This window comes from Nomascus leucogenys, chromosome 4 (assembly GCF_006542625.1).
Source record: "Nomascus leucogenys isolate Asia chromosome 4, Asia_NLE_v1, whole genome shotgun sequence".
Classification (NCBI taxonomy): Eukaryota; Metazoa; Chordata; class Mammalia; order Primates; family Hylobatidae; genus Nomascus; species Nomascus leucogenys.
Genome location: NC_044384.1, coordinates 97,949,345 through 97,973,546, shown reverse-complemented (window position 1 = coordinate 97,973,546; position 24,202 = coordinate 97,949,345). Strand labels below are relative to the sequence as shown.

Sequence of the window (24,202 nt, the reverse complement as noted above, 5' to 3'; positions counted from 1 at the left end):
TACTAAAAATACAAAAATTAGCCAGGTGTGGTGGCGACTGCCTGTAGTCCTAGCTACTGGGGAGGCTGAGCCCAGGAGGTCGAGGCTGCAGTGAGCCAAGATCACACCACTGCACTCCAGCCTGGGCAACAGAGCAAGACCCTGTCTCAAATAATAATAATAATAATAATAATTAATTACTGTTAATTATACAAATGTTTAAAGTAGAGAAGACACAGAAACAAGCATCCATTTATATGCAGACAATTAGTGCACTTGCATCAGATGATGGCTGTAAATCCAAGGGAATTGCAGCAGGACCTCCAGTTACTGTGATAAGTCGCATGTGAAAATCAGTAAGAATTTCACATTTTCATTAATTCAGATTGGATTTTCTTCAAATGACTTAGGTTTTGCTCTAATTATGAGTTTTTCTCCCCTAAGATCTAAGCCTCAAATTCCTTCTTTCCCCCACTAAAGCCCCTTTGTTCTTCATCTGAAAAAGGTGTGCGACAGGTGAGGCCTGGCAGGAGATCATGCTGGCCTGTCTCCCAGGGAAGCTCTGTGACCCTGAGTCAGATTACAACCCCGGAGAGGAGTATACATGTGGCAGCAACTTTGCCATTGTCTATTTCATCAGTTTTTACATGCTCTGTGCATTTCTGGTAAGTGAGCAACATAGCTCCCCCTCTCAATTTACAGATGCTTATGTAGCATTCAGTGTTCAGACCAGTGGCCTTGCCCTGTCGCATCGCCTGAGGACAGTTGATGTGGATGAGCACTCTGGACACCACTTGGCAGTTGAGGGCTTTTGTTTAACCAGGTGTGTGTCACTGCCGCCACCTTTGTAAGCAGAGATTTGGTGCTCGCTAATAGGCTTGGAGCAATTACCAATCACCTTAGCTTCTTAGGGTTCCTTTCTAAAATTTCAAAGCCAGTGCATATGGTGGTGACTTAAGAGCGTGAATTATTTGGTGATAATGAAATTATAAAACCGCAACGTGTTTCAGAAGGCCTTCCTTCCCCAGGACTTAATTAAAGCCATTCCAGAAAGCTAGAATCACACTCTTTTCTTAAACATTCTCCAAATAGAAAGTTTTTACAACTTATCTTGGAGACCTGGGTTCCCATGTTTCATGTCCATGTCATTAGAAAGCCCGTGCTCAGTTCTAACGCAATCCAGCTGCAGCTGAAGTTCTTCCCTTCCGATTTGCTTTTTCAGATCATCAATCTGTTTGTGGCTGTCATCATGGATAATTTTGACTATCTGACCCGGGACTGGTCTATTTTGGGGCCTCACCATTTAGATGAATTCAAAAGAATATGGTCAGAATATGACCCTGAGGCAAAGTAGGTTGAAAAAGATTTGATTTGGCATGTGTGGGTGGATTTTGGAATGTCAGCTGTGATTTTTGGGGAGTGGACTGAAAGTTTGGGCCAGCTGGTACTGTTCCTGGACCTTACATTGTATTTTACTTCCAGGGGAAGGATAAAACACCTTGATGTGGTCACTCTGCTTCGACGCATCCAGCCTCCCCTAGGATTTGGGAAGTTATGTCCACACAGAGTAGCATGCAAGGTGAGTGTTCTGTGTGCGTGTCCGATAGCCTCTCTTGTAGAAGCTTGCTTCATTCAACAAACACTTGTTAAGTGACACAGCCAGGCCTTCTGTCAGTTGCTAGAGATGCAGCGATGAATAATATGTGGTTCCTACCTCTGGGGAACTCTCAGATTTGTAATTCTTTGGACACCCTGTCAGGAACCATCAGAAGAGGAAGGGAATTCTGTAATTTATCATTGGGTAGATGGTAGGGAAGGCGACATTTCAGTCAGGTCCAGAAGGAACACAGGAGTTTGTCAGAGGCAGGGAGGGCTCACAAGGAGGCAGGAGAATGCCTGGGTCACCCTTTGGCTAGGACATAAGAGGAAGTCAGAAGGGCCCAGGCACAAGCTGAGCCTTCTCTGTCCTGCTGAGGTCCAGGAGAATGGGGAGGAAACATGAATTTCAGATTTCCATGTTAGGAAGTTGGTGGTTGGCAGTGAAGAAGTAGACCTGAGGCAGGGGGACCAATCAGGAGAGCCCGAACGAAGGCACTAGAAGTGGGAAGAGAGAGGAGTGGTCGCTTGGAGATCCATTTAGGATGTGGAGCGGGGAGGACTTGGTGGCCTGGGTGAGGGGAAGGGGAGTGCTAGGAGAGCACATCTCCCAGCCTCGGCAGTGGGGGACACGGTGCTGTGTGTTCCACATGTCCCCTCTGCTACAGAGTGTTGTGGCCACCACAGGAACTGGGGCCCCCTTCCTGACACACTAGGCTCTAGTCTCTCAGGGATGGATCCAGATCTCCCACTGCAACCCAGTTCTGTGTTTCCATGCCAGAGCATGCTCTCAGGAATCCTCAGTGAGACTTTTCCTTCCACAGAACTCACGATGTAGCACCTTACATTTGCTGTAGCAACAAAAAAGGATTTCCCTTTTTCAAGGAGAAATGCAAGATTTGCCTCTTGAAACTCTGCCTTCTAGAAATTCATCCAGTCTGCATAGCAACTAGTTCTTGCTCCTCATGGATCCAAGGAGATCCTGGGGTCAGGGGTTTTACCCCTCCAGGATGCTGAGCCAGCTCTAGACAGAAAACAAGGTAGCAGAACAGAGTCTAAAATATGTTTCAGACTCTCAAAGAAATCCCCTGAGCCAGACTCATGTTCCCTTCCCTGAAAATCCAGAAAGCCCTCTAGGCAAGTCCTTAGGGTCCTTGCCTCTCTTCAGGCCGGACTCTGGATATAGAAACAGAGCTTGACTTTTTCTTTTCCATACACTTCCCAGTACTGGCCTCTTTTCTGCTTTCCAGGAATAGTGTGGGATCCAGTTCACTGATGTCATCTTGTATTTAAATTTCCAGACCCTTTCACGTAAAGCTTTCAAATGTCCTTGAGGCACAGTCATCCATTTTGCTGACTCAGGAACTTGCCAGGAAAAGTGAACAAATTGTCCAGGGTTTCCTGGCTGCCTGTGCTGGTTTTGGAGAGGGGGCCAGGGGTTGGTAGGAGGACTAGGAATTTGGGTGGGATGGACTATGCAGACACAAGATTCCAATTCATCAATATGGAAGAGAAAGAAAATCTTTTCTTTTGGAGCATGCTGTTAATGAAAAATAAGAAGTTTTTAAATATTAATCGACATCACCATTAATTTAGTGCTTGCCATGTGCCTCACACAGAACTCTTTGTGTCCGTGAGTCCTTTAATCTTGCAAGTTCCCATCCATTGGGCATGTCATCTGCATTTACAGGTTGAAGTGACTGGGGCCCAGAGAGGGTGTACCTCACCCAAACCCCCTCCAACTCTCATTGCTGGTGTTAAAGGGATCAGGATATAGAAGGAGGAGTGGGGAGCATGGATCCTGCTCTGAAAAATCAAAGCCTGGGAGAAGCCACACAGACTCATGCAAAATGCCACAAGATGTACATGATGGTCTCACTAGGCAAGGTCTGAAGGACACTCCCTGAGTTGGGAATAGTAATGGATCCTGTTGGTTGAGAACCTAAGTCCCAGGCCATGTGCCTGGCCCATTGTATTTTACTTCCTTTAACCCTCCCAACAGCTTTAAAAACATGCCTGGAGCCGGGCACAGTGGCTCACACCTGCAATCCCAACATTTTGGGAGGCCAAGGCAGGAGGATCCCTTGAGGCCAGAAGTTCAAGACCAACCTGGGCAACAAAGTGAGACCTCATCTCTAAAACAAAAAACAAAACAAAAACAATGTGCCTGGAATGGAGGTCTGACCCTAAGACCTCCATTGAGATTAATGAAAAAAAGGAGAAGACTGCTTGAACAGTGAAGTTTCATGGTTTAAAAAACAAAACACATCATCTGCGTGTTAGCATTTATATTTCATGACTAAACCTTTGATCTTTGTCATCCCAGAGTCCCCTAAATGGTAGGTTGTATTAATCAGGGTTCTCCAGAGAAGCAGAGCCAAGAGGATGGATATGGAGGTGTATATGTATGTATATGTGTGTGTATGTATTTGTGTGTATATATGTGTATACACACACACACACACACACAGGTTTATCATGGGGAATTGGCTCACGTGATCATGGAGGCTGGGAAGCCCCGTGGTCTGCCATCTGCAAGCTGGAGCCCCAGGGACCTGGTGGTGGTGTCCACTCTGAGTGAAGTCCTGAGAACCAGGGGAGCCCATGGTGTAAGCCTCAGTCAAAGGGCGGGAGAAGACTGATGTCCCAGCTTAAGCAGGCCTATAGAGAGAGAATTAAATCTTCCCCTACCTTTTTGTTCTCTGTGGGCCCTCAGCAACAGGATGAGGCCCACCCACATTGGGGAGGGTACTGCTTTACTCACTCTTCTCACTCTACCAATTCACATGCTAATCTCCTCTGGAAACACCCTCACAGACACACCCAGAAATCATGCTTAACCAAATGGGCATCTCGTGGCCCAGTCAACTTGACACATAAATTAACCACCATATGCATACCCCCAAATGGCTGTTGAATGGAATTGAGGGTTGACTAGAAAAGAGATGAGTGATAAACAGAAAATAAACATCCAAAGGAATATGGTTGTGGTCACTCATTTGCATTCTACAAAGAAACCTTCCTTTCTGTTTACAGAGGTTAGTTGCCATGAACATGCCTCTCAACAGTGACGGGACAGTCATGTTTAATGCAACCCTGTTTGCTTTGGTTCGAACCGCTCTTAAGATCAAGACCGAAGGTAAGCATTCCCTGCCAGCAAGAAAAGATAGAAGGAAAGGAAAGAGACATCACATCCTGTCTTGCCTTCCTCATCTGGGCCTTTCCTTGGCCAAGGGGAGGCCCTGGGGAAGGGGCTGGCAAGTAGAATGGAGATGTCCATGCCGGGCTTGCCAGCTGGCCCCTGCCTCCTGTTTCCTCTTCCTTTATCTCCTTCCTTTATGCTTCACTTTGTCCCAGAATGTTTTGAGTTGACTCATACTACTGCTTACCACATAGCAAGGGAAACAGGCAGGGTATCGGAGCAAAGACGGTGCCATCACAAATGAACTCACTCCAGCCATCCCTAACTAGTTGTATGACCTGCAGTGAGGGATTTCACTGGTCTGAGCTGTAGTTTCTTTCCCTATAAAAAGGAAACAAATACAGCGATGTCTAGGAGGTCCTGAGGATGAAATGAGGTGATGTCTGCACAAGCTCCTTTGCAGTGCCTAGCACACAGTCAGCACTTGAGAAATATAGTGGGATCAGCGTCTTCCCAGCTGAGAGACCAAACCAGAATGGCCTTCACAGCCATGCTCAGCCCTGGTCAAATCCTGGTAAAACAGGCACTAGAGTGTAGCCATTGGGGCTGGCTCGGTGGTGACTTCAGAGGTGGAATGGAGATCAGATTGCAACAGGCTGAGGAGTGACCAGGAGGTAGGGGGAGGTGGGAGGTGGAGACCTTGAGGAGAGCTGACTCTCTGAGGCACTGGTGGAGGAGAGGGAAGAGGAGGCAGCAAGGGACTCATGCTGAGTGCAGGCAGGTGACTTCTTACAACCCTAGAGCCCAGGGAGACTTGATCCAGCAAAGCCAGCCTCTTCCAGCCTAACTAACAGGGGCCCCTTGTAACATGCTTGTCTGTACCTGGCCCCAGGCCAGCATTGTTAAGGGCTCCAGAAGGCAGAATGGTCCTCTATACTGACATGTTGAAAAGACAAGTGTCAGCTCATATAATAAAAGGCCAAGGTTATGTTGTATGGATGAGTACATATAGTAGGAATTGAGAGTCTTATTTGGGTGAAATTTCGGCTGGATCTTCAAGGAAGGAGGTATGATTTGGAACAACCTGTGAAAGAGCAGAAGGCAAAGACATTCTGGGTTGGGAACAATGGAAAGCAAGTAGTAGGTCTCAGCTGTGGGAAGGCAGGATGGAATCAGAGTGGGACAGGCCTTAAATCCCAGGGTGACCCGTGTTTGTTCCCATGGTGGAGGGACTTCCCACTGGGAAGGCATGATCGCTATTGCTGAATATAGGAAGTGTGTTTGCCCCTGACTGGGGAGAGCCTGGTGGGAGGGGAGCCCCATCAGAGGGCACCATGTTCATCCAGGTCAGGCCGGGACGAGGCTGTGCAAACAGAGGAGGAGCTGGGGAACAGAAATGAGGCTTGCTTTTCCCCTTTTGTTTTTTGAATCCAGGGAACCTGGAGCAAGCTAATGAAGAACTTCGGGCTGTGATAAAGAAAATTTGGAAGAAAACCAGCATGAAATTACTTGACCAAGTTGTCCCTCCAGCAGGTGGTCAGTGCAATCTGTTTCCTAAGTAGTCCTTGGCCAGTGCTTTGGTTTTAATGCTAGTGTCTCCAGAAAGTCCAGAGAGTGTTTGCAAAATGCTTTATGTATCAGTTAGAGCACTAAGGCCTACTGATAAAGAAAGCCCTTTGGCCACTTGGTGTGATTATTTGGGGGTAATATGAAGAACATTCCAGACAAAGGAGAGGCTTCAGTGAAAAACCAAAAACTCACATGGCTGGAGCAGGGATTTTCTTTTTGGTGGAGGAATTAATGTTTGAGGACAAGATTGTGATCTCAAAGTGAAAAGCCTATATTTTTTGTCCAAAACGAAATATTCAAAACTAGTTTCCAATTACCCTTCAGTATATTGTTGAAAATGTCCCATGAAAAATAGATGGCTTTCAGGAAATTGTATTTTTGAAATGTTCTTATCAAGACTGAATTTACTACCATAATTACCAAAAATGTCCTTTTAACTAACAGGCATGCTTATTTCCTTTTGTTATTTATCACAAAATAACTAACCTTCTTTCAATTTTTATATATATAAAAAGCATCTCTATATATATACACACACAGTATATATATATATATATATATATATATATATATATATATATATGCATACTGGCTTTGCATTTTTATTTAAGTACATGTGGACTTAGACGTTGAGGTGGTTGTTTTGACTGTTCTGTTTCCAAGTTTTAAAGGTGCAGGATCTGTTCACCCAGTGCCACCACCCCAGCATTCTAGCATCCTTGGGCCGTGGGCATGTGATGAGCCTTTGATGTGTTTCATGACCAGCCAAACTTTTATAGTGTCACTGCCCCCACAGCTTTCGAGACTGGTCTGGCCCAGGTCTGGTAGCTGACTTCAGGACCCCGGCCAGGACGGTGACCAAGGCCCCTGCCCCTGAGAAGGTGATGAGCTCTGGCTCTTGGGGTGCAGACAGAGCAGCATGCCAGCCAGCTCTGCTCCTTAGCATGAAGCGAGAAGCAGCGTGAGCTTTTGTTGCTGAAGGGGTTACCCGTAGCTGGCACGGCCACCGGCTCAAAGCTGGGGAAGGTGGCCCAGAAAGAAATGATAAAAGGAAAACAAGCCAACAACAACAAAACAAAACAAAAACCCTCCCACCTGGAGAACCCTGGCTTCCCACAGGAGAACTGATACTGCACATTTAAAACAACACTTTGGTTTTCATTCTTTTTTTAGCTGCACGTCCAAGAGCTTGCATGGCTTAGATGAAATGCTTTTGAAAAATTGTAACAATGTGCTTGAGCTTTTTCTGCAGCCTCCATTCCTTTCACCTCTCAGTCTTTCAGAATATTCTGAAGCAATTCTGTTTTAGGGTGGTGGCATGGAATCAGAGTTATCTCTTGCCAACTGTATTCCCCTACATTGTTTCTTGAAATACAGATGCATGCTTCAGAATAGTGGGCTATGTCTGTCTATGTAAACCTTCCCCCGCGAGCTGAGGACCCTGCTCCTCCCTCGCTCCACCTCACATCTCTCTTGGAACGCCACCTTCATCACAACCAGCCAAACTCCCACATTAATGCCCATCCTTGTGAAATGCCCTTGGAGGGTGTCATTTGCATTAGTGTGAAACTTCATTTCTTTTCATTTTACCAAAAGAAAAGTCTAGAATTTAGCTCGCCATCGAAGCTCCCTTCCTTTGAAAAGCCGATCAACTTTGAGCTTTATCAGACTTCTAGCAGAGGAGAAATCTTCTTCTTTCTTGGTCCAATAACTGGACCTCACCTTTTCTCTCTATTCTTAAAATGGATTGGAGTTTAGGATGACAAGTTTTAATCTATTCCACAACGGCAGCGAGAGGCAGTGTGCCGCACAAGAAGAGAGAAGTGGGGCCTTAGGAGGAGATGGAAGGCTCTGCAAGCTCCCTGCCTGTGTTGAGTGTTGTGCCCAGTGCAGGGCTTATCCGGGCTGAATCTCATGTGAGCGCTGTGGCCACGAAGGAAGTTCCGAAGGCAGTGGCCATCAGGCTTTGGTGCATAGACTCTGGAAGAGTTGCTGGACAGGGCTTGGTTCTCCACATTCATCATTTGTCTGTCTTTCCTCTTTTATCTTCCAGTAGGCCCATGTCCCCAACCTTTCCTGCATCATAGCATACTTAGAAAAGGATATTTGCATACCCCTCTGGGAACAGATGTGGAGTTCTTGAGGCTGAGGGCCTCAGCATTCCCTACACCATCACCTGGTCAAGAAGCAGGAGACGGAGTAAGGCCAGCCTCCACTCCAAGTGGCTGGGACTGGCAGATGTGGGGGGCTCAGGAAGCCCCTTTTAGCCCTGGTGATAGAGCTGAGTAGGATGCTTGTCTTAGGTGGCTTTGCTGGTGTGCTGTGAGGTGTGGCCTGGCTCCTCATGAGCCCGATGATGAGATCGGGAATGAGCTGTGGATCTGTGGATACATGTCAGGCTTGCTTCACTCCCAGTGGCCCGGGAGCCTCGGCTGCCCCCTCACCATCAGTGCTGAGCCGCCTCATCTCTGCCTCTCAGCTCAGGTTCTCACCTCTGCTCTTCAGCCTTCCCCTGCCATCTTGTGGGTCCTTCCCTTTCATTTCAGAAGCTGTCTCTCCTCCCCAGGACTCTCCTCCATCCTTGACCTGGATCCTTTGCTCCTTTGCCCTGAAGAGCACACTGAGCTGCCTCCATTGCCTTCTTTTCAGTCCGGAGCCCAGATGGCCTCCTTGTATTCATTCCTTCTCTTCCTTCCTGTTCTGTCCTGCTGTAGCTTTGACTTTTCTTGTTCTTAGGAACTCTTCCTTGGGCCTAGTCTCCTAATTAGCGCAGTGTCTCAATGGAGAAGACGAAGTGACCCTTGAGTTCTCTCCTGCAGAGCTCTGGGTGGGTCTGCCTCTACTCTGGAGGCTGAAGGGAGATCAGAGTTAGGCCTGTATTTGCTAGAAGCATCAGGGTGGAATGAGGTGTGGGTCTTCTTCAGGTAGAGCCAGGGCTTTTTCTGGGCCCCACAGAGAAGACACAGAGCCCTGGAATATAGAGGAAGGCTGTGGCATGGCAGGCCACCAGAGACTCTCCCTGGGGTCCCTGGAGGCACTAGCCAGACAACAGTGTGTCCACTTTTTGTGTGCAGCCTGGGAAAGGGATACACTTGCATGGTGTGAGAGAGAGCTCTGAAGAAGCCTGGCAGCCAGTGTGGCTGGAGACAGCCATCTCTGGAGAGGTGGTGTGAAGGATAGGACCCCAGGCTTGAGGAACACACTGTCCTGTGTTAAGGTCCCGGCTTGACTGAACTGGGCAAGTCATTTAGCCTCTCTCCATCTGTTGAGGGGGTGGTGGTGAGCAGATCCACCATGTCAGAGTTGTGAAGAGGCCATGAGACCCACATGGAATTCTTCTGACACAGGGCTTGGCACCTATAGATGTCCAATAGTAGGGGCTGGCTAGAGCTAGAGCTGATATTCCAAACACACCCTGAGCAAATGGGGAGGCTGGAGAGTACAGCAAGGGGTGAAATACCAGGACCTGAGTGGTCTCTGCTCACCTCCTGCCTTCTTGCCTATGGACCTTGCATCATTAGACAAGCTGAGACAGATTAGGAACCATGTTTTACATGCCACTCAGAGTCTTTGGCTTACCTGGGTGGTCCCTACACCACTCCAGGACTATCTTAGCTTGGGTTTAGAAGGAACAGAACACTTCTCCAGGCCAGACCACCTGAGACAGCCTTCTCACACAGTAACACTGAGTGGCTTCTGACAGGGAGGCCTGGAGAGGCAGCCCAAAGAGGCCCAGGCATCTCCAGTGGGGACCACAAGATGTTGGCAGCACCTCCTGGATGGGCACTAAGTGAAGCCCACCCCGGGTGCATTAGTGAAGGATGATGGTTCTCCATGTCCCCCAGCCCATCAAGCTTCAGGATCCATGTCAATGGATGCCACTGTCGGCATATTTTAAAATAAGGGTGACTCTGAGGGCTCATCATCATCATCAAGTGCCCAGCACTTAGGACAGCCTAAGCCAGGTGGCTGAGTGGTTTACCTGCTTCCTCCCACATAATCCTCATGGCTCCTCTGAGAGGCTTATCCCCACTTTACAGATGAGAATACAAGCTCAGAGAGGTTGAGCCCCTTGCCCCCAGATCAGCATGTAGATCTTGCAAGGGTGGCCTGGCCTAAAAGCCAGCTACTCTGTAGCCTTTGGACCAGCAGCCATTCCTCCTTCCAGCCTCTGCAAGTTGTGGTCAGTGGCCCCCAGGGCCCAACATGGCCCCACACACATGGGACGTAGTACTAAAGTGGTCACAAGCTTTACCCCCAAGAGACACAGCACACTGAAGACTTGGTAGCAAGCAGCCATGGGAGAGCTGTGGGGCACATTTACACGTCCAAAGTGGTTTACCATGAGACAGCCAGAGCCTCTATTCTGCCTCATGCATCACCTTTAAAGTCATCAGCAGAGTTCTGATTCCCCAACCATACACGTTGGAGGTTGTTTCTGAACAAAGCAAAAATAAGCCCAGCTCAACTTTGAGGTTGGTTGGAGCTGTCACTACAGTGCAGAAAATGAGCTGTTCAGAATTACAAACCAAGAAATGGTATATGGAGCTTATTGGTGGAGAATGTGGGGCGGGGAGCTCATGAAAATCTGAATTTGCAGTCACTTTTCTAAACCTTCCTCTCCTGAGCGTGTATGTCACCTTTCTAGGTCTCTATCTTGAGACATCGGGATTTGGATGGTTAATTGCCCTTGATAAGTTTATGGTAGTTATACATGCAAATCCCTATGCACAGGGGTTCAATGTGGCCCGTGAAGCCTCTTTTTGTTTTGTAATTTTTATTTTAAGTAAATAACCAAGACAGCATTTCATAGTGTTACTAATATGCTGCTCTATTAAACTCATAACAAATATATTATTTTCTGCAACCTAGAGTATCAGTTCATTTAACTGACACTAATTTTGAGCCTTAGTTGCTTTGCAAAACCTTGCTTTTTGCTGGTTTGAGACTCTTGTGTTATATGCTGAGACCTCGGTGCCTTCTGCGCCGTGCCGCCCACCCGCCCCACTCTGCCCCTGCCCCTGCCCCAGCCAGAAGCAAGTGTTTAGGCTCTTGGTCTAAATGTGCTGATTCGGGAGAGCTCTGTCTGGTCTCTCCGTTTAGATGATGAGGTAACCGTGGGGAAGTTCTATGCCACTTTCCTGATACAGGACTACTTTAGGAAATTCAAGAAACGGAAAGAACAAGGACTGGTGGGAAAGTACCCTGCGAAGAACACCACAATTGCCCTACAGGTGAATTGTTGTCTCATTTTGTTTTCTCTTTTGACTAACGATTTTACAAGCTTATTTGAAATACTAGAGAGCTGCCTATTCATGGTTGAGCAGTACCACAAGGATTTTGTTTAAACTGAGATACTACACACTCCCCCAAATGTGGACTAGCCATTTCTGGGCCACAAGGTAAGTGCTTCCCTCCCCGCTGCCTTCCCCATAGAGCCCTGCACCTGCCACTACCCATGTGGCAGGGCTGCCAGGACGGAGAGGAGCGAGCGCTGCCCTCGCACCCCAGCCCCGCCAGGCAGTGTCCTCCAAGCAGGCACCCACCTTCCCCACAGCCCTGGGCTCCAGGGTTCTGGCTGCCCAGTGAATGAACAGCTTTCCATCTGAACGCAAGTGCTTTGTTTTGTTTCTGTTTGTTTCTTACCCCACTGCTTGTTGGTTTTTGGTCCATTTCAGTAACATCCATCACCTCCTAGTATGTACTCTGTGTGTGTGTGTGTGTGTGTGTGTGTGTGTGTGTGTGTGTGTGTGTGTGTGTATGTGTGGTGTGTCTGTCTCTGTATGTTGTCTCCTGATGGCCAGGAGGCCAGCTGTGCACATGCTGTGCTCTCATGCCCCAGCCAGCCTCTGGTCCCTCTCCCTCCTCCACCTGGGCCCTGCTCCAGGCTCCTAGAGTGTGGATGTGGCTTTCAGGAACCTCTGGTACCAGCCAGGGTCCTTGCATGCGAGGAATGTAGAATCCTAGGAAAGCCCAAAGCTCTGGGATGGGAAGCAGGTATGTGGAGGGGCAAGGAAGGCACGATGAGGACCAGCAGGAAGAGGGGCTAGGAAGGCGGTCTGTGAGTGCCGTGGATGAAGGAGGCAGGGCAAAGAGGGAGAAGATGCTAAGGACAAGGAAGAGGGAACCACAGAGACTGGCAAATCATCTGAAACAACTGACCTCTGCTGCCCGGAGTGCTCGTAATCCATCATGGATAGGATAAAGAATTTTTTAAAATCTATTTACGCCACAATTTTATGCCCCTGTTCTCAGCACATGTTAAATTTGGCCTTGTAGGTATTGATAAGGTTAAACGTGGAAGAGTCCTTCACTCTTATCCAGGGAAAAATGCCCAGCGTTGTGTGTTCAAAGTGATGGTAACAGCCAAAATGAAGGCTTATCTTTGATCTTGCTGAGAGAGAGAATATGAATATGAATATGAATGACAGTGAATGAGTGAATGACAAACACGAGCTGTGTGTGTGTATCTCATGGGTTAGTAGATGGCCTTGTGTAACAGTGACCTGCTGATTCATGGTGAAACCTCTGCTCTACCCAGACAGCTACAGGGGCTGGGGAAAGAGGCATATGCGGGTTGGCAGGTGGACCATGAATCCGACTGAAGACAGTGATCTTCCTGCCTCCCATCACGTATCCTAAAGGTAGCTGAGGGAATCACAGGCTCAGTCACACAGCCCATTGGCATCTCAGGTGGTAGGATTTACAAATGAAGCTTTCTCACTTCCAACCAATCCAGTTTGTAAAAGTGACAGCCCTCCTCCTGGATTGCAGTTCACAGCTAGCCTCAGAAAGACAAAGCAAACTGCAGAGATATGTTTGCAGATTGGAAGAAGTCTCTGGTCTATCCATCCTTGAGGGCAGCGTGGCCAGATTGGGTGCCAGGAGAGGGAGTGATGAACATGCTTCTTCAGGCTTGTCCTTAAAGGAGTCCCCTGCCCAGAAGACGAGGCTGGTTAGATGGTTTAGTTCCATTTCCCAGTGCCCTCTGCTTGTAGGGAACTGCTTGTTGTTCTGGGAGCCTAATTGGGACCAGAACTTGATAACTTTTCTGGAGGGAGGAATATAGTCGGTCATCGATGGTTGATGTCCTAATTTACAGCCAACAGGTTAGCTAGGTACCATAAGAATCTTGCATTTTCTGTGAGAGGCATGGTGGCCACTTGGATGCAGGGTCATTTAGACTTTTTCTGAACCCCCAAGACTTCCCAACTAGACAATTTCAGCACTTCCTCTAGTGGCTGGAAATAGTGTTTCAATGTTTTAAGACATGCACAAACAACACACAGCTAAGTCATTACCAGGTTTCACGTGTGGGGTTTATTGAGTCTAAAGTTGAAGGGTTAAATGGCATGAATGATACAGCGGCAGGTTGTGGGTTAAAAGACTCTCTTGCTTTGTGTTGCAATAATGTTGAGGGTTTCTCCTAAATGTTTTTCATTTTATTGTTTATAGAGTTTCATTTTATTGATGAAATGCAAACATTTCCAGTTAGATGATACCAACATATTTTCGCATGGCTCCATTGGGAGCTGAAGCATCGTCTGTAATTTATGTTGAGAATGCAGCCTGGAAAATTAAGTTGTGTTCATAATCTTAACAGAGAAACTGAAAATGTACTTGATTCTGAAACATTAAACATAGACATTTTTTTTTGTCTCCTTGAAGGATAATTCTAATTGCATTTTGGCTTCCTGTGCTGTAGAAATGGCTGTGAGTGTGATTTGTTACTCCATGTTTAATTAGCATGAGTAGGCTTTCGTTTCTGCGTGATGAAATACCGGGTGACGATGTAGCTGTTAGGAAAATTTGGTGGGACGGCAGTGGGAGAGATGTACCACCAGTGTAACTAGGACAAGGACACAGCCTTGGGAAGCCCCTGAGAGTGGGAGTGGCCTGTTGAGATGGGGGACGGCTTGCCTCCTCCCACGGCAGGGTGCCCCATGGCTGGCAGACTGCGTGCTAATGGAAAGTGGAGCATGGCCGTCGCAGTGTGAGCGCAGAAGTGCGGACCTAGGCATGTGCATGCTTGTGCTGCGGAGGGTGCAGTCTGTCTGAACAGCTTCCAGGACGGGCCCAAGACCTCTGCGCCCCCACCCCCAGGGAATGTTTTTTTCAATGACACACATACGCACTGTGGTTTTGAACCCTGTGGGCTCCATCTGATCTCCCTGTGTTCAGACCAACTGCAATGCTGCCTCCCACATGAAGGGGAATGGCTTGAGCTCCTGGATCCGTGTGTGGGAAGGAGCTCGGCATCCAGTGTCTTCTGGCCTCTGTGGTCTGAATGAGTGTGCAGTTTCCATCCTTCCATCCATCTTCATCATTAAAACCAACCTTCTCTCCAGCCCCTCTACAGAGGGAACCAGAGAGAAGCTGCATCAGGCCTTTTTTAATTTCCTCTTGCGCATCTCCTACATGCCATGTTCACTTTGGGTTGACTCAGCATTCGCTCGTCATCCATTGTTGCTACATCCGAGTGACCTACAAGTTTCCACGAGGGGCAAATAAATAGAGGAACACAGCCATGCAGCCATGAAAATTCTCAGTCCTCCTCCCAGCAGACAGCAATGCATGCTGAATGTCCCATCAGACCTTCTGGATGAGGACATCTGTGCAAGTTACAGACACTCATTAGTCCAGTGTCTTGTGGATAAGAAAAAGACCCCAAAGTGGGAAAAGTTTTGTTCATTTCTCTTTCCTTTAACATTCGAGAATTTCCTTTCTGCAAAAGACACGCACTCCAGTGGAATCCGAGGACGCTATGTCCCCCACTCATCCCAGATGGGAGCCTTTCCATCTCCATCGTAGGAAAGCTTTGGAGGGATAGTCCTTTTGCCTGTTTGGAAGTTTGGTTTAAGGAGGAGACCATTATTTCTAGCTATAAAGAATTAGGTTGTTAAGTTGAATAATTGTAAAGCCTGTGCACAAGCCGCCAGTTGGCGATGCAGGTGGTTGAGGGGAGATGTGGGTGGTATATAAGAAGCAAAGGACTCTCAACCCCTGATGTGCCCCACGTGGTCTTCTTAGGGAGGCTCAGTGCATAAAGACAGAAGAAAATGGGATCCTCCACAGAGATTTAATCTGTAGAAGATCAAACACCTGTTGCCCGGTCACCTTAGTCTAAAAAGTAGTGGAGTTTTGTTTTGTTATTTTTTTTAAGCATGATTCTACCTGAAGCCATCAAAAGCCTCTTTTTAAATTTTTTTTCTTTTTTTAATCTAAGAGGAGAACAGATGCTAACAGATGAGATTTCACTGGCTGATTCGTTTGTTTCAGATGCTTGAACGGATGCTTTAGAATTTTCTGCCTGAGCTACGGCACCAAGCTGGTTAGTCGGAAGGCGTTTGTGGCTAAGGCCTTGAAAGGGAAAAGTCTCAAGTGGGCTTATTTCTACTGAAACAGCATTTCAGAAGAAATGCAGGAAAAAGCAGACCCAAGGCCCCAGGGAGACCCCTTCCAAGCAAAGCACTCCTCCGGAAGGTGGAAGCGGGGCCGTGGCTCATCTGCGGAGCCAGGGCTGCCTGTCGCGGACGTTGCTCACGGTGGTTCTTTTTCGTGAAAGGGAACGCACAAGGCTTAACAGTTTTCCCTTCCAAGCAGAGACTCAGAGAAAGGGAAAGAGTGAGAGAGAGCAAAGGAGGGGGGCAGCTGCCCCACAGAGAAATGAAATGAACACAACTTCCTGATGCTGGCCAGTAAAACAAAAAATTAAAAATAAAAATAAAAAGATTAAGCAGACCTGCCTAAGGTGGGCATCTGACTCCATTCCAAAGTCCTGCATCCCTAGTTTGCCCGAACTCCCAAAGACTGACAGGCCCCTCGGCACTGAGCTGACAGAGTTCCTTTTGTATGCCAGTCCACCATGACCTCCTGAGCATCCGGCCCTGCTCTCTGCAGTGACCCAGTCCAGAATACAGTGAGAAGTGGACAGGCCAGGAAGCTCAGATACACCCATTGAAACTAACACATACACCCGCATGCCAAAACCAATCCAGGCAACACCTCAGGTTCCATCTTAACGTGTCCACAGGAAACACCACCACACCCAAACCTCATCTAACATTGTCCGTCTTTAATTCGTGCTCAGAGCCAGTCTGGGGATGCCTCTTTGGAAGCAGTGTGGTCTAGTTTCAAGGACACTGGGAGTCAGGGAACCTGGGTTCTAGTCCCAGTTTCAGCATTCACTTGCTGCGTGACCTTGGGCAAGACACTTAACCTCTCTGTGCCTCAGTTTCCCCCATCTGTAAAATGGGGTTAATAATGTCGACCTACCTCACAGGGCTGTTGTGAGGAATAGCTAAGTGATTGTAAAGCACTTTGAACGTATAATTGCATATTAAGACTACAACAATAATAATATCATATGCCTGTTTACTACCAGAACTTTAAGAAATTCTTGTTTTCCTTTGATCTCTTTTCTGTTCTGTACCATACTTACCCATTGAGAAGGAGAATTCCCCCCTTTTAAAGATATCTAGGCAATGCACAAAGATATCAACAGAGGTAACTCTGCAGGTTGCATTTTCACATCTTAAGAATAGCAGATTTTTGCCCAAGATGTTGGTCGATAAGGGTGTCTGATCTCAAATTCTCAGCTGATTCCAAGTGGTGGTTGGAGTCTGTACATCTGATGCTGAGCCCAAGACACCCAAAGTGGCCAGCTGGGGTTTTAAGATCAACATTCAAAGTAGCCATAGTGCAGAGGTCATGCAGAAGAATCTAAAAAAATTGAAGCATCTGAAGTGTGTAGAGAAAAGAAGGGCTTAAGAGCCCCTTTCACCTGCCCTGATGTGTACAGGCTGGAAGCCGTGTGTGTGTGCGAGTGCATGTGTATGTATGTGGGGTGTGCGGAGGCAGGGGAAGAGAGAGCCAGCAAACTCTGGGGGGGCCCTATTCCTGTAGAAGTGGACACTCTTCTAAGCATCCTGGGAGGGCAGGAGTCCCAAAGGCTAGGCAGAGGGTGAGAGCAATGTCACCAGTGGGAAGTATGCTTTCTGCAGGCTTGTCCTAGGCGTGACTGACAGGGTCAGTCCCAGCCTCAGGGTCTTCTCCAGTGATGTCTTTTGTGCCTATGACATTTGCCCTTGGCTGCAGTCCTCACTGTACCAAGAGGTCTGACCTACCTGGACTTCAGTGGACCTGCTGTCCTCATTATGGAAATGGGCCTAGCTCCCGACTCTGCCCCCATGTGTATAAGTGTGCAGACTAGTTAAGATCCAGGAGCTCACAGTAGGTGTTGTGGGTTCTCACAGCACAGTCCATAGGGCCCAAGGGCAGGTTTGACTGCTTTGTGCTGCACCACATGGTGATGTGGGGGAGGGGGGGGGTAGAAAGCTGGGAACACTCCAGTGTGGCCAGGCCACTTTTCAGGATGTTGAAGCACAGCTGCACCTGGTATCAACCGCTGTTACCCTAGCACCTGAGTCTCCTTCCCCACTGCCAGCAGTCTAGCCCCTCCTGAGACTGCTCTGTGACCCAGCAGCTACAGGTCTAGTGCCTGGCATTGCAGGGAGCCTCCAGGACCCTGCTGTGATCCAAAGGCCCACTTCTGCTCTGACTGGGCAGCACCTGGGTATATTAAGTTATAAGAATTTATGAAGAATGTGATGTATCATCGCTGAAAGGGAAGCCAGTCAGCCCTGTGGGGGTCCGTCAGTCCCTCTGTCAGTCCCTCTGTCTGTCTTTGACCCACCCGATGTTGAGTTGATTCAGTGCTGAAGGATGGCACGTGCCTACCCCCTGTATGTGTCACTCTGTCTCAGAGGGCTGGTGTGACCGACCTTCTAGATCCAAGGTTCCATACACTCAGGCCTCGGCAGAAAGGCCCCAAGCGATTCAAGTGGGCAGCGTTTCCACGTGCCTTCTCCACGCTCCTCAAATAAGTAAAAACTGACAAGTGACCACTTTCTAGATGGGACTTAGGGAGTGATTTAAATGGAACAAGAGAGTCTTCTCCACTTGGGCCTGGCTGTGTTGCTGGGAAATGGCATTGGCTGAGGTTGGTAGCCAAGGCCAGCTTAGAAAAGACAGCCAGGAATCAGGAAAGCTGCTTCCAGCTTCAACTCAAAAGGGAAAGAAGGCTTCCTGAAACTTGATTTGCAGTCAAACTGCAGAGACACCGCTGTCATTTCTCTTAAAGCCTTGGCAGAGAAGTGTAGCTTTTAGTGTAGTCATAGTTGTGAGAGACGACTCAAGTTCATTATTTAGAATCTTCACAGACACACACAGCAAACTTGGCACCCCCAACACCAGCATCCATAGGCTAAACTCTTCAGCTCCTGGATAGAAGATGAGAGGCAGGCCAGTATACATTGTAGGGAAGCAAAGGTAAGATTGGCCATCAGGCTCTTCTCAAATAGCTTATACTGTCTAACAACCCAATTAAAAATTAAATTAATCCACTGGACTATTGGGTACTACATTCTGTACTCTTTCTGAAAGTGGGGAGATCTCGTTCCTTTGAGAATAATAATTATGTTCAGGAGTCTTTGAGAAGAAAGAGTTGCTGCAAAGAAGTGATGTGACGTAGTAGTAAAAGGTGGTAATTATCGTGGCTTGTTATTTAGTACCATTCACCTAGTGTCCTTTGGCAGCCCAATCGTGTCATGATTAGATGATCTGTGCGAAGGAGCTGGCTAAGACTTACTAACAGTTCCAGGGTGGGTAGAAACCCAGGTGAGTTCATTCTCCTTGACACCTCTTAGACCTAAGGGACACAGCTGTTTGAGATCTTGGAAGGGCACATAATTCTAACGCATGGGGAAGGCAACCCATTCAGAAGTCCCAAAGGCTGGCTCAGGGAAGCCATAGGAAGGCCATTTCTTCCAAGAGTGGAGAAAGGTCCACAGAAGAGTGGGAATCCTAGATGGGGTAAAAAGTCTACACTTGAGGAAAAAGTAGTAGTGCCTGTTGGAGGACAGATTGATCAGCAGTTATCAAACTTTTTGGTCTTTGGACCCTTTTATACTCTACATTATTGAAGACCCTTGTGTGTCAATATTTACTGTCTTAGAAATTAAAACTGAGCAGTTTTTAAAACAAGAATATGCAAGCACAAAGACGCCAGGGTGATGATATCATGCATCAGGCAGCCTTTGAAAACCTCACTGTGCTCTCATGAGAGGATGAGAGTGTTGAAGGCAAAGAACATCCTTATGTTATGCAAATCACAGTGACCTCATGGACCCCTGATGGTGTCTTGGGATGCCCCAAGGTCCCCAGAACATACCTGAGAACTGCTTTGGGGGAATGCTACTAGGTCCCCCTAAAGGCAGAGGGTGCTGGAGCTTTTTAATCATCTCCTTTGTTAAAGAGGCTCCTGTGCAGTGGCACTGCCCTAACTGGAGCCCTTCTCCCACTCCAGCCCCTTCCTAGTCTCAGCCCACTTCCCTGAGGCATGGAGCTGCCTGTGTCCCCATTCGTCTAGCATGGCCGATTCTTGCTGCCTGTGCTGATCTGCAGGTGTGATGGTCTGAATCAGGGCAGGATAGAAAGTGTTTTTAAAAATCAGCTCCCCTACGTGCACAACTGGGACCAAGGATGTGTGCCAAACAGGATCCGTTTCAGGGATAACTTGTGATCATTTGTCATCTCCATGCTGACTTAGGAATATAAGAGCTTTGCTAGGGTAGTCACAAGAGGGTTAGCCTTGATCAGGTGACACCCCACAGTCGTGACTATAGGTGAGTAAGTGTGTGATTCAGATTCCAATCCAGCACTCTTTCCCAGTAGGCGCAGTGACTTTGCCTGGGTGGCGGTCGAGGTGGGGAGTTTGGGAGAAGTGAGGCAGCCCAGTGTCACAGGAAGAATAGGCTTAGGGGCCAAGAGTCCTCACTGAGCCTTTGACTCATTTGGGCACATAATTTAACCACATGGGAATAACCTTGGCTCTCCCTTCCTCCCAGAATCTAGTGGAATATTTGTATGTAAGCTCACAATGACTGGTATAAAGATTCTATCAGAATAGAAGTTGTGATTTACAGCTTCTGCTAAGCCTAAACTTTACAGAATGCTCTATTATCAGGAAACTGGCAAGACTTTTTCTGATTGGGTTGTTAAAATTACAACAGAATCAGATTCTTGACTGCACCAAGAATAACAGAGAGCTCTCAGATTGTGTGCAGGCAAAGGTCATATTTTAGATAATTTCTTTAAAGTTTCCTTTATCTTTCCAAGTGACGGGAATAGTGCAACCCCTAGGGGAGCTTGTGGGGGTCATGTTACCTCTGACTTTTCAGGGAGGGTTGGAATGACTGCGGATGACTAACAGAGCACCAGGATTCCAACCCTTTATATCTGACCCGAGGACCATTCACAATGGACACAAAGGCTACCATCACATTTTCCCTGGAGGAGAGTGGTGACAAAATAAGGGGTGTGCCCATGTGTGATGTGCTGAGGAGGCGGACGGCAGCTTGCAGATGAGCAGGTTTATTCCATAAGAACTTAATCTCATTCTGTTTTCTAATGGAACTAGTCTAAAAAGGTCCCCTCTCATTGGGTATAGACTGAATCCTGCTAAAGGGTTAACCAGAACTTGTCACCAGCGAGATGACGGTATGCAGGGCCAGCCTAGGCTGAGTGCAGCCTGCCTGTGATGGGGAACAGGCTCTGCCAGGCAGGGTTCTTTGGCGGGAGTCTCAAAGCCTGGCACTTGTATCCTGAAGATGAATGGCCTGGCCCAGTCCCGACTAGAGACGTGCATCTCTTATCTCCACTGCTACAGTGTAGGTCCAGGGCGGGGCTCTGGACACTTGTGCATGCTTGCTGTGGTGCTATGAGGGCTGGCAGATGGCTGGTGTGTCTGATGGAGCTAGCTTAGGGACACAGGCAGCAAAAGCATTGCAAATGCATCTAGGCAGGAGAAACTTAACCTAAAAGTGGGCAGGAGAAAGAAAGGTAAATGGGTGTTCATATTTGATGTCAAAATATCATCATGTTATGCTATTCAGAAGTGTTTTGAGACATTTTAGTTTTTTTGGTAACTTCATCATTCAATAGAGTATCTATGAAATTCCAACTAAATGGTGTCTAAAATTTTAAGCAGCAGTCTACAGGCAAAGCGCCAACATTTCTTTTTTAAAAAATATTTATGATAACATCTAGCATTTTAAAATCAACCAGAAACTAGGCTTGATTCTGTTTAATATTTTATAAGATTGGACATCTTAAAATAAGTCAATAATGTTTATATTTTATAGCAACTCTGTGTTTCTTCAAAACCATATTTCTGCTGTGATGTTAATGGAATGACTTTATATGGCTTTAATTGTGTTGGTTTAAGTGCTAATGACCACTCTTCAAATTAAAATAGTATTTTGCTGATAGAGGTAGACACAGATATGAAATATGAAAGAATAGATAATTTTACTGATTGTAAAGTGTTTATCCCAAGAAAAAAAAATGTTCTTTTTTTTAGGGCTGTGGAAAAGTAATTTTTTCAAGAGTCTAAGATAGTTTTCTGTATTTCTGGGGATTGGAACTTGTGCCTATGGAATTTTGGGAGCAGCCTAAGCTACCTTTTAGCTTGATACGTGTGCTAGAAAAACTTCATTACCATGTTTTGTGATATGTAATAAATTCAGGGTGCTGTGCTTAAGCTTCATGTCAATTCTAGTTTGGGAACATCTGTTTCCCTCACTCCCAGTCGTGGGGGACAGCCTGACCTGGCCCTCCCCAGAACACATGTGAAAAATTAGAGTCAGTCCCTGACTCTTATAAGGTGTGTTTTTTCCTGCCTGGAACAAGCAGAATATAATCATGATTTCTGACACTCTGCTTCTGTGTCTGGGAAGAGCGATCCTTTCTCTCCTCCTCTAATGTCTCTTTAATAAATATGTTGTCATTATTTGTCTTTGGAAGTGGCAACTTGGGCCACCTTTCAACCTTCTCCATGATTTATGTTGCAAACAAATTCTCTGTCCCATGTCTGTTCATTGCACTATCTTGTCGACTAAATCCTAATCTTGTGTATCACTGAAGATGTGCTGGAGACAGTTTTTGTTTCTATTATGCAATTATGTTATATGTGTATTTCAGTGAACTGTCAACCCGTCAACAGAGGATGATGTTAAAAATTATCCAAATAAATAGTTTTCTATTTCTTTTAATCAGACCTAGTCCAATCAGTTGAATGACAGTAAATAGGATTATATGTTGTTTAAACTTGGGGGCATTCCTGGCCTTTACTGCCTTGTAATATGGATTAATGTACCAAATTTACTTGGGGGTGTTGACTTGAGTGCATTATAACCTGTGTTTATTTTGTGGAAGCAGCAGCAGGTGTCTCAAACCTGGTCTTTTTGTTTGGGAGCCTTAGATATGTAACAGACTTTTCTTCCCAGTTGATCCAAAATCAGAAGTGAAACCCTTGCTTAGCTCACCATCCCTTGATGATGTACCCTAGGAAGCTCTGAATGAATGAAATGTGGCTGTTTAGTACTGCCGGGTATGACCTTTCTTCACATTCCTGCAGCTGTGCTGTGTAAGAGCTTTTACCAGCATAGCATTACAGTTGCCTTCTTGATGTTTCCATGAGAATGGCAGGTGGGTCCACCTCAGAACCAAATGACTTCCCAGGCTCAGATGTGCTGAACTCGTGGATCCTGAGAGAGGGAAAGTGTGTGTGTGTGTGTGTGTGTGTGTGTATGCACAAGCATACACACGTGCATCCTGAGCCTGTGATCAGAGGGACAGGAGAGCAAGCAGCAGCCTCCCTGACCACCCCAAGAACTGTCTTGGTTTGACCCGGGACATGACTGTCTGTCCCCTGTAAGATCTCAGCATTCCTAGCCAGGAAGCTTAAAGCTTTCATTCCTAGCTTTTCCTTCACCTTCAGAATTCACTAAATGGAAAGATCTGCTGTTCTATCTTCACAGAATGGTTCAAACCAAACCCAACCTGGCACCATTTTTAGCAGAATTGTCTCAAAGGCTGAGTGCTTTTATGCACCAGGCTATTTTTATAAGGGCCTCTTGAGAAGTTCCTGTGTGACTTTACATTCTAAATTAACATCACCAGCACTGGCATTGGCAACTGCACGGGGACCAGTTTTGAGCATCCCCAGACCAGTGGGACCCAGCCCTGATGGATCTGGCCAGACTGCAGCCACCATCCCCTCCTCCTCCCTGAACCACTGCTGGGCATCTGTTCTACCACATGCTTGTCTCAGGGATGGTCATCATGCCTCTCTGTCCTTGCCACAGCTGCCCACATGCTAACAGGTATTGTGGAGGAAGGACAGGGAAGCGGTCTCCTCCCCTGAGGACCCACCACTTAGCCCAGTTTTCCTTTGCAAACCACCCTGAGGTTGAAGCATTTGCTGCACATCCAGTGTCTTAGCTGTTCTCCAGGCCTTTATGGCTATGGAGCTGTGGGCAGACTGCCAGTGAGTGAGGAGGGGCTGCCTGGATACAGGACCCTAGACCCAGGGCAGAGAGGACATGCCTTCTTCAGATGCAGGTCTTTGTGTGGAAAAGGATAAAGTTGCCCTACAGTCCCTATTAGTCTTTAACTCAGCATACTGTTTTCCTTCAAACTGGTGGTCAAAACATCATAATTCTCTCAGAGCTGGAGCAGTACCTTCCTCCATGCACCGTGCATACGCATCTTGGAACGCTTCCCTAATGAAGTCGTGAACAATGGAAGGGCTTCTCCTGGGCCCTGTCTCAACATAGCAGGGACCACAGTGAGGAAGGCAGCTGTGAGGGCGCCAGGGGAGATGCACAGTATCTGTGACGGGCCCGGAGGGATCTACCAGTGGTGTCTTCTGGTGGGTCTTGCACTGCCTGCAAAGGCTGATGAGCCACTTTCAATTTGTTGTGGTCTTCAAAAAGCGGACCCCCTGTTGGTGAGTTCTCAGCCTGCACACAGGCTACAGGCCAGGGTATCCTGATGACCACAGTGGCCGGGTCT

At 47.2% G+C, this 24,202-nt stretch overlaps 1 protein-coding gene across 10 annotated transcripts in view; it reads left to right on the top strand.

Moving 5' to 3' along the window:
* The window catches only part of CACNA1D (calcium voltage-gated channel subunit alpha1 D), a 322,420-nt gene that overhangs the window by 284,491 nt on the left and 13,727 nt on the right, over positions 1 to 24,202 (top strand). For all 10 annotated transcript variants that reach the window (XM_030811596.1, XM_030811599.1, XM_030811606.1 and 7 more), the window contains 6 exons: positions 485 to 644; positions 1,202 to 1,329; positions 1,462 to 1,558; positions 4,612 to 4,714; positions 6,152 to 6,253; positions 11,390 to 11,520. In XM_030811596.1, coding sequence (XP_030667456.1) covers positions 485 to 644; positions 1,202 to 1,329; positions 1,462 to 1,558; positions 4,612 to 4,714; positions 6,152 to 6,253; positions 11,390 to 11,520 — 721 coding nt within the window. The remainder of the gene's footprint in view (positions 1 to 484; positions 645 to 1,201; positions 1,330 to 1,461; positions 1,559 to 4,611; positions 4,715 to 6,151; positions 6,254 to 11,389; positions 11,521 to 24,202) is intronic.